Source organism: Pundamilia nyererei, unplaced genomic scaffold (genome assembly GCF_000239375.1).
Source record: "Pundamilia nyererei isolate P.nyererei 1_Seehausen unplaced genomic scaffold, PunNye1.0 scaffold00034, whole genome shotgun sequence".
Lineage (NCBI taxonomy): Eukaryota > Metazoa > Chordata > Actinopteri > Cichliformes > Cichlidae > Pundamilia > Pundamilia nyererei.
This window is the reverse complement of record NW_005187435.1, coordinates 2,693,118-2,703,585: the sequence shown is the minus strand read 5'-3', so window position 1 is coordinate 2,703,585 and position 10,468 is coordinate 2,693,118. Positions and strand designations below refer to the sequence as shown.

Below are 10,468 nucleotides of genomic sequence, written 5' to 3'. Positions count from 1 at the left end.
AAAAAAAAAGAAAAAATCCACTATTATAATTTGTGTATACAGTAAAATAATTAATTTATCTTTTTTTCTTTTCTGCCCAAAATAGTATATTGGAACACATTTGAATATTTAATGTGTATTATTAGAAATAAACCACAGCAAAATTCACTAGGGATGGATAGCTATATTCTGAGTACACCACACCTCTAACACTCTCGCCTAAACTGTTGAAACTGGAGTGCTTAATTTTTGGGTGAATACTTTAAGTAACAGTATAACTAACCACATCTAGTTCTTTATCAGTATTTTCAATAATTGTCAGCTATTTTGAGAAACCTTACTTTTATGCAACCTTAGTTTTTATTCTGTTAGTCAAATAAGCTAATAGGATATGGTTTAAGTTAATAAGTACACGGTCCCAAATATAACTATAACTATAAAATCACCGACATTACCTTCTTATTTCTAGCAGGTTATCATATTGTTACCAAGATATTATGCTACTATTACTAATTGGTTTTGCTTTAAACAATGTTTTTTAGTGAATCTCACTGCAGATGCTGGATTTGTTCTAATCGGATTTATAAATTCTAAAAGAGTTGTGAACTGAGTTTTTATGTGTCTCACACATCAGAGGGTTTTACATTCCTCTGCGCTTGTCTTGTCTTACAGTGCATAAGGAGAGTTATTCTGCTGCAGACTACCACAGCCTAAAGCCACCCTGCCAAATCGGGGACCATGTCTGGAGCCTACGATGAGTCCGCCAGTCTGGAGGAGACCACAGACAGTTTCTGGGAGGTGAGACAGCTAGGAGCAACATTTGACAGATTAAACTTAGCTGGGAAGTGACACGACCTAGTAATGAACTCTCAGTAAACCTACTTTATCTGAGAGAAAGATACAGGGCCTCATTTGTCAGCCGTTTGGAGATTTGCACGTAAATCAGGCAAGTACTTGCCACTGCGCATAGCAACAGATTTATCGACCGGGCTGGATCACTGAGCTGCGGGTGCCTCAAACTCAGATCAGAAAATGACGCACACATTTCCTCAGCATGACAAATTACTCTATGTTGGTGCCATTATTTCTGATTGACTCGATTTATCAAGCCACATCTTGTATTATGGCACAGTTAAAATGAAAGGAAAAACAGAAATATTTCATTGTTGGCCCAACCTGTGCTCTCAAAGTGTAAGAACTCCTCACCACTTTTTTTTTGTCCTGTGTATCTTTGTGGACAAGTCACCTTAAACAGCTGTTCCTCAGGAGGTAGACCAAGTCCGCCATTAATCAGGTGTTTCAAACCCAACTCCTCCACTGTGCACGCGGGAGTGCTCTTGAACCACTTTGAGTGGTCCATTAGACTAGAAAAGTGGTGCATAAATGCCAGCCCATTTACCCGTTTGATTGCTAAACTGTGATCCTGATGAGACATCAAGCTGAAATGTGTCACCATATATTAAAATGCTCATCAGAAAATGAAGGAAAAGAAATACAAATAAAATCAGCACAAGAACTAAAATAAAAATGCTTAGCTTATAAACCAAATGTGTCTTTAGCTGCCTTTTAAAACAATCCACAGAAAGAGCAAAACCTCCGGGGTGCAGGCAGAGCCTGCCGCGGGCCTCAAAGGTTTGATCAGCCCAGCCACTTAGGGCATGAGGGGACAGTTTGTTGAGTTGTGGTTATCTTTGTTAAATGGAAAATAAATGGGCCTTTTTCACATGAAACATAGCAAGAGCATGTACACATAGTAATGAATGAGTACCTACCTACACTGACTCTTTGGACTAATAAACACAAATTAAAGGTAAATACAGTTCACTTTACCATAAAATGTTGCAAACAAGAGCAATGAAGGGGTTAGATGAGGGGTGAAAAGATAAAAGCTCCCTGGCACTGTACATTAATCTTGGACGACCTGTCAATGCAAGTGGAATTTGACCAGCATATTTATAAAGAAGCTGATGAGGGAAGAGGAAAAGGTGAGTCAGTGGGTGTGGGATATCAGATGAACAAACTGCGGTTAATGCAGGGCAGAATCGGAAATAACAGGAGGGTTACGCTGAGTTCAGAAAACACTATTTCAGGGGGCTTTTTCTAAATGGTAGCATTCCAAGCTGTGATTGGCTCATCGTCCATGTCTATCAGCCAAGTCAGAGTAAGATTTTATAATCTCTGAATTTGGCACCAGTATAGACAAAGGCAGTCCAAACGATGGATTAATAGAGATGGGATGAGGATGAGTTATCTGTGGGACAAATCACCTTATTCCAGATCATGCCAGTGAAAAAGGTACTGTGTTTATTGGTCCCAACAGGTTGATAGTTTATCACTGTAGATCAGTCTTACTTTGTTTGATTAATCTGTTGTTTTCTGTATATGAAAAATAGGAAATTTCCAGCACAACTTCCTATGGTCTGTTTGTTGCTTATTTCATCTGTCTGTCAGATCAAAGATTTTCAGTGTACCATCTGCTAAGTTGAAGGATTGCACCATTTTGTCAAAACTGAAATGCTGGAAGTAGGCGATTTTCTGCGTAAATATTAATGGTTTCTGCTTGTCTGTTGTTTCAATTGCAATTTGTTGTTCTGGGTTTTTCCCACAAGATTACATCAGCTGCAACCTTTCCTGAGCAAAAACAGCCCTGAGTAATTTGAGAAACTAGTGCCAAGAAGCTCATTTATTATATATGAGAGGTGGTGACTCAGGTGAGGTGGTAAGGTAGCAATTTGCTGTTGAAATTATTCACCTCATCAGTACAGACTGTCCTGTTGCTTTATGTTCAGATGCAGGAGTTTGTTTGATGAATGTACTCAGGAGGCTCTTTAGACAGAAGACTTCATACATTCGGGTTTTTTATATTCGATCTCCTCTCAGACTCGGTTCAGTTTTATCCTCATCATGTCTCTTCATGTTCGGGAGTCAGGTGGAGGAGCAGAGGTATTTGCTTCCAGCACATAGTCACTTTATCACAGTCAGCCACTGCATTACTGCTGTGGAGCTGCTGCAGTGCTGCCTGCTGATCGCTGACTCAGCTCACTGCTGCTCCAGCAGAGGCCTGGTCTGGAATGCAATCATTTGCTCCCCCCAGCTGCTTTCATTTAGTTCCGATTTTAGGCTTGTTGGGTGTTGCTTTCAAGGTGTATTAAGTGTAAACATCTAGTGCCTGTTCAGCAAAGATGCAGTCCTGCTAAAAGTGTAAAATGAAGCCAGTAAACTGGGGTTCAGCCTCTGTGTAGCTCTCTCTCTCTCACAGGGGCTCTGTCTCTCGGCAGAGCTCTCCATGAGGTTGCTGCTCCTGCATCCATGGAGAGTTGTACATTATATGACATTAACCCATCCCCTGCTTTCATTGCATAACTTTGCACAGCAGCAGCAGCCATTTCCCTGCTGATCCTTCCTGCTTCACCGACAGGCTTTTGTTTTGTTTTTTCAAGGTGCACCAAATAACAGTAGAAGTACACAGGTCATGTAAATCCATTATCACTTTAATACCAATCCTTTATATAGCTTTAGCTAGAACCAGAAAAGACCCATATTTTAGGAGATAGTCTGAGACAATTTTTTTTCTTGTTTTGTAATATATATATATTTAGGCATTTATTCAAATGTGTACAGTTGACATGACAGCAGATAACCGTGTGACATTGGTCCACAGTTGCAAGTAGTTTTAGTGAAAAGTAGTTTTTACAAACAAAGGGGGTATCTGAAAACTATCTGAAATCACAGTATGGGTCCTAATAACCCAGTGATGCTATGGGAATTCTGATGTCCTGATTTGAACATTTTAGGACACATTTAAGTTAAAGGAGACTTATTGTGCAAATTTCAAACACGTTTTTATTCTTGGACCCTACCAGAGTGACTTTGCATAAAATGCAGTTTAGAATAATCTTTATTTATCATATAATTGGCCTTTGTGCAGCCCTTCAGTTCACCTTGTGACTGAAACAAGCTATTTTAGCTCCCCTCCCTTTAAGTCAACTTTTGTCCGATTGGCTGGGACGTGTGTGGGGTTACTATGCTCAAGGCCACTGGACCGTCCTTGATCAGCTGTGTTTGTCATCATCCACTTCAGGCTCCCTTCAGATAGTCTAATCAGTGAACCAAATCAGTAAACTGAGGTGGACAAACAAGCTTGACTGAGGATGTTTTAAGCCAGCAAACAGTTTGTGTCACTTGCTATGCGGTTAACTGACAAGTTTGTGTAAAAAGGATTATTGGACTAACAGTCTATTTATTGTGATACCTAAAAGATGTCTGCAGCCTTTTTTGACTAGCAGCTTTTCATAGAAAGCTGTTGGTCTGAACTGATTATAAATGAACTAAATCTCACAGCTCAAAGCCTTAGGTGATGAATTTTCTTCCAAGAACCTCGATGAGGCAGAACACGAATATTTTAAGAACATAATCATTAGTGATCCCCACAGCAGATGGCTGTTCCTCCCCGAGCCCACTTCTTCCTGTTCAAAAAAAAAGTTTTTCCTTCCCACTGCCATCAAGTACTTGCTCTGTTACAACAAAATTAAATGCCATCAGGCAACAGTTGGGATTTGGTTGTGTATAAATACTGGGTGAGTAACCTGAATGTCATTGTGATGTTTATTTGTTTTTATATAAGGTTGGGAACTACAAACGCACGGTGAAGCGGATTGATGATGGTCATCGGCTCTGCAATGATCTGATGAACTGCATCCAAGAGCGTGCCAAAATTGAGAAATCCTACGCACAGCAACTGACCGAGTGGTCCAAGAGATGGAAGCAGCTGGTAGACAAAGGTGAGAGATCATTTTACCCAATTCCAAAAAACATTGGATACTTTGTAAAAATAAAAACAGAATGCAAAGATTTGCAGTTCTGATGAAGCCATATTTTATTTAAGACAGAGCACAGAAAACATATCAAGTGTTTAAATTGATGAAATGTGCATTTTGATAATATCTGATTTTATATAAAATGATGTTATGTACTGTAAACGGGAGATATTCAAAATCTTTGCGATTTTATGTTGAGGGCCATTATTCTGACTTTGTTTCATAATTTGTGAATGTACTTTTTTGCAAACTGATGAATCGATGCCAATCTTTAATTCTATGAAACTCTGCCTCGCAGAGGTATTTTTTTTATTTCCATTAATAAAACCCATTTATACTCATGTTAATGATCTGCTGTTAGTTACTCCAACTGTTTAGATACCTTTCCAGAGACAAATTGTTGCCAACAACTCAAAATCAGCTATTATTATTCATGAAATAGTGAAATGTCGCAGTTTAAGCTTTTGATATTTTTTGTTCTATTGTGAATAAAATATGGGCTTATGAGATTTTAAAATCATTGTCATTGCATTATGTTTTAATTGACATTTTACACAGAGTTGGGTTTGTATTTCATATTAACATGGAGATACATTACTAGTCTTTATTTACAAATTGCCTTCAAAGTGCAGTAAACAGAAAGACATCTTTTGCATTTAATATGGGAACAGTTTTCCTCAATACCCATTTATAGATTTTAGGGAATAGACCGATCCTTCCTCTAGGCTTCTGCTCTCAGTGTCGTCTTTCACCCCCCAGATCTGAGTCCATGTCAAATAAAGTTTTGATACTTTACCCACACTTCCTTCTTTCACTAGGGCCTCAGTACGGCACAGTAGAACGAGCTTGGATGGCGATGATGACAGAGGCCGAGAACGTGAGCGAGCTCCATCAGGACATAAAGAACTACCTGATCAATGAGGACTTTGAGAAAGTGAAGAACTGGCAGAAAGACTCGTACCACAAACAAATGATGGGTGGATTCAAGGAAACCAAAGAGGCAGAGGAAGGCTTCAAGAAGGCTCAGAAACCATGGGCCAAAAAGCTGAAAGAGGTGAGGGAGTGTGGACTTTACCAGGACTCGTTTTAAATCTTCAAAGTTTGATTACATACTGCTTTCTTCTGTTTATGTTGAATTTCCTTCTTCAGCTCGAGGCTGCCAAGAAAACATACCACATGGCCTGCAAAGAGGAGAAGCTGGCTACCACCAGAGAGGCCAACATCAAGGGAGAGTCATCTGTGGCAGCTGATCAGCAGAAGAAACTCCATGAGAAAGTGGACAAATGTAAACAGGACTCACAGAAGGTGAGAACATCAGCTGTCGCTGCTCCAGCATCATTATGCAAAAGATATTTTCTGCAATAATGCCAAAGGCAAATAAGGCTATTTTAAGGCTGTCTGATTGGAGCCAGTGCAGCATTGTTAATATGTGACAGTATGCCACTCCTTCAGTCAGTAACTCTCATTCACTGCTCTTGACATGGACTCTAGTCTTATTTTACTGCCTCAGTGCTGGAACATTTGATACTGTTCTCTCAAGATTAGTCCGTTTCAAATTGACTCCATAAATGAAACTTATATGAACACGTGGAATACGTGTGTTATTAAAACTAAAACAATGGTCACCCCAAGCCATTTTGATCTTATTACAGACTGAAATATAAATAATTGTAATCATTTTTTAAAAGCAGCTCAGTCACATTATCTGGTTTTTTTTTGTTGGTTTTTTTTTTTTTTTTGGGGGGTGGAGCTTAAAGCAGGAGACAGGAGAAAGCTGACATTAGTTAGAGGCTGGTTCTTTGGCACCAGAAGTAGAAGAACTTCTGGAGCAGAACCATTTCGGTTAAACAGAATTAAACTGACATTGTACCACTAATCTAGGACCAGTGTTATTAATTTCAACTAACAAATAGGCTAATGCCAGTGCTCAAAAATGGCTGGACCTAAAGTTTGAAACACTGATATAACTGCCTCTAGGAGGTGCTGCATCAAAACATTCACAGGGTAATTTACAGATGCAGCGTTCTTCTCGTGGTACCAGCCACTACTTCCATTCATATAATGGTTCAGGTGCCGTGATAAAGCAGCCAATTGTGTGTGTGGTGATTGTAAGGGAGCAATGTCAATAGGGATATGATTTTTTTTAACTGTTTTTGGACATCAGTAGAGTAGTATGCCACAGACATATAAGCCAAAATTAATCAACTACAATAAGCAGGATGCTTTCTTTGTTCTTTTTGGTTATTTGTCCATGACAAGAAGCAATTTCTGATCAGTCAAACTTTATTTGTAACCTTGCCTGAACCTCATGCTAGGTAACGTTGCTAAATGTGCTTCAGAAGTGACTGAGGACAGGAAAATATAATAAAACAAGCAGATAATAGACACAGATAAGCAATTTAACCTAAGTTAAAAAACCAAAACATTGCAGAGAGTGTGATATGATATGATAAAATTAACAACAATTAAAAAGCAGGCAAGTTGAAACCACAGGCTGCATGTTGGATAAATGGAGAAATGGATGGATGGATGGATAGTCGCTAATTTCTAAGTAAAACTAAAAAGTAAAAATTAAGAGGCATAAATACTTGAATCAAGAAATAAGAATAAAAGTACAAATTAGATCAAATAAAAACAGTACATGAAATAAGGTGATGAGGTAAGTTTAAACATTTTAACACTTCCAGCTGCTCTCAGGTCATCTGGCAGTCTGATGCCATGGTTCAGCGGTGCCAAGGGTACTTTGCAACGATTAGCATATTAATGCCAGAGGTTTATACATGGAAGCATGAGACCGTGAAGAGCTTTGCTTCTGGAATGATTCTTTAATCATGTAATGTCCGTGTGTGTTGCAACACAGGCTAAGGAGAAGTATGAGAAGGCTCTGGATGAGCTGAGTAAATGCACCCCTTCATACATGGAGAACATGGAGCAGGTGTTCGACCAGTGCCAGCAGTTTGAAGAGAAGAGGCTGAGTTTCCTCAGGGAGGTGCTGCTGGATGTCAAACGCCACCTCAACCTCACAGAGAACCAAAGGTCTGACATGACTGAAAGTGTTACGATAACAAGACAGCAATCATGTAAACATTACCCATTCACCAAATCCCCACTCTCTGTTCACAGTTATGCTACAGTGTACAGGGAGCTTGAACGCACCATCACATCAGCCAGCCCACAAGAAGATCTGAAGTGGTTCAGCAACGCTCACGGCCCCGGCATGCACATGAACTGGCCACAGTTTGAGGTAATTAAACACTAGAACAGGCTGCACGTGTTATAATGATTTATAAAGCAGTATATGGATGAAGCAGGGTGTTAAATATTTATTACATATTAGAAAAAACAATACTATATATAGTTATGTTTATATTCAGCATATCCCTGAATATATATGAGATCGTATAATAAAAAAGTTGTATATGATTAATATGAAATCCAACTCTAAATCTATTACATCCAAATCTAAACCGTTTTTCCATCTTTTTCTGTTTTGTTTTTTTGCAGGAATACAACCCAGACCTTGTCCATAACATCTCTAAGAAAGAAAAGTCAAAGAAAGGAAATGATGTAGTCATGCTGACTCATGTTACAACAGCAGGAGACCACGCTGTAGACCGAGGAAGGTAACAGCTTACCAGTTATCAGTGCTTTAATGCATATCCTAATCCACATCATCCTCTGAGTGCCTTTTGTATTGTTTGTGAAAAAAATTTCTTTCAGTGTAAGCAGCTACGATAAAAACCAGCCGTACACAGCCTCCACAGAGTGGTCAGATGAGGACCAGACAGCCCCGAACTCAGGCAACGACACCAACGGAGGGATGAACCCCTTCGATGAAGATGTGGGCACAGGTGTGAGAGTGAGAGCGCTGTATGACTATGATGGCCAAGAGCAGGACGAGCTCAGCTTCAGAGTTGGTGAGTGAGACAAAATGGTTAATGTTATGAAAACCACTGGAAAAGCTTTTGAGGATCCTGCGTGACGCCGCAAGTTTTTATTTTATCTGAGATCAGCAGTGTTTATGTAATTTTATTGCACTTTGGCGTTGTTTCTCAGACTCTCTTCCTCTGTTAAAGGTGATGAGCTGACGAAACTGGAGGATGAGGATGATCAGGGCTGGTGTAAAGGTCGCCTGGACAACGGCAAGCTCGGTCTTTACCCAGCCAATTACGTGGAGACAATTTAGAAGTTCCAGCTGAGGACGTTTCCTCATCAAACCCAGACTGAACCGTCCGGTCATAACTGCACATTGCCAGAGACCTGAAATCAAATCAAAGCCTTCTCTTCCTGTCAGGCACAGTGAGCTGTCTTCATCTCTGCACTCATGGTGGGGAAGACTGACAGCTCAATCTGTTCAGGATCACTTCACCTCCAGATACTGCAACTGAAGCAAAATATTATTGTGTCTTTCGTGTGTAGCTGTGTTTGACACCGGTTGTGACGCTAACACGCCATACAAGATGTTCTCTCATTGTATTATTGATGTGGTAACGTCAGCTGTGCCTGGATAGCGAGAATGAGCTGTGCGTTGCGCATTTCATGTATATATTTTTTTAACAGTTGGGATGCTTGTACAGTTTTTTTCCTCACTGAGTACAGTGTTTTCATTCTCAGTATTTACACATTTAGCCTTTGAGGAATAATTTGACATTTTGGGAAATGCGCATGTTCGCTTTCGTCCTGACTGACAAGATGAGAAGATTTATGCTGCTTGAATGTGAGTCTGAAAACAGCTCGTTGTTCAAACTCAAAAAAGATAGGTATATCTTTTGGCTAAAATCTCAGCAAATTAGATATATAGTTATGTTACAGTCACACTAGGGAAAGCAGTGGTTTAAGCCTCCCAAAAAGTTTTGCGACTGCAGTGAACTTGTGATCTTGTCGCCTTTGAAGTGGTTGTTTTAAAGACCAGATTCAGATTGATTGCAACATTGTTGCAGTGTGGCTGGATTTATTAATTAGATGATAGTTATTTGTAAAATTCACTAAACTTTCTCAGAGTGACTGCAGTCAGTCTGAGTCTGACTGTGAAGTCAGGTTGCCTCCATCATTCAACCTGTGCAGTCTACATGCAATCGAAAGTGGCCAGCTACTGGAGTTGGCGGCGTTGCATACAACCAGTTGGTCACTGTACTTTCAGTTGGTTTCTGACACCTGAAAAATGAAATGCAACCACCAGGCAACCACTGCTTTTTCCTAGTGAAAAGTAGGTTGCTGTCCTGTTTTTACTCTAGTGTGACTGAACCCTTGGCAACTGTCAGCAATTGCAACCACTCTGTCAACCTTTGCCCCTTTACTCTACAAATACTCTCTTCTCTGGTGGAAGTTAGTTCTTCCAAATTGCATCTTTTTAAGTTGGAACAAAGTGAAGGCTACAAACATAAAGTGTTCATCTCAGCTTAGTGCTTTTTAACAACATACTAATGGCTGTTTCAGTGGTTACTGCTCTCCTGGAATTAACACTAGCTACCTTGGTTAGCAGGTTAACCTGTTGCTTACCTATAAAAACCTGAGAAAAACTAGAATCCAGTCTTCTTCGACAGGCTATTAGTGCACTTAACCACATAGTGAGCCATGTTCAACAGATAATTTCATTAAATGCTCCAAAAGGCACCAAGAGATGCCACCTAACAAACAGCTGGATAGTATGAATTTAAGCCCTTATATGATTT

The 10,468-nt window shown here is 39.7% G+C and overlaps 1 protein-coding gene across 2 annotated transcripts in view; it reads left to right on the top strand.

The window, feature by feature from the left end:
• Nucleotides 1-9,379, top strand: part of pacsin1b (protein kinase C and casein kinase substrate in neurons 1b) — a 29,437-nt gene extending 20,058 nt beyond the window's left edge. For both annotated transcript variants that reach the window (XM_005729745.2, XM_005729746.2), the window contains exons 2-10: nt 652-777; nt 4,604-4,760; nt 5,615-5,850; nt 5,946-6,101; nt 7,657-7,832; nt 7,920-8,040; nt 8,301-8,419; nt 8,517-8,713; nt 8,873-9,379. In XM_005729745.2, coding sequence (XP_005729802.1) covers nt 718-777; nt 4,604-4,760; nt 5,615-5,850; nt 5,946-6,101; nt 7,657-7,832; nt 7,920-8,040; nt 8,301-8,419; nt 8,517-8,713; nt 8,873-8,982 — 1,332 coding nt within the window. In that variant the 5' untranslated portion in view covers nt 652-717 and the 3' untranslated portion in view covers nt 8,983-9,379. The remainder of the gene's footprint in view (nt 1-651; nt 778-4,603; nt 4,761-5,614; nt 5,851-5,945; nt 6,102-7,656; nt 7,833-7,919; nt 8,041-8,300; nt 8,420-8,516; nt 8,714-8,872) is intronic.
• Nucleotides 9,380-10,468: the final 1,089 nt, after the last annotated feature.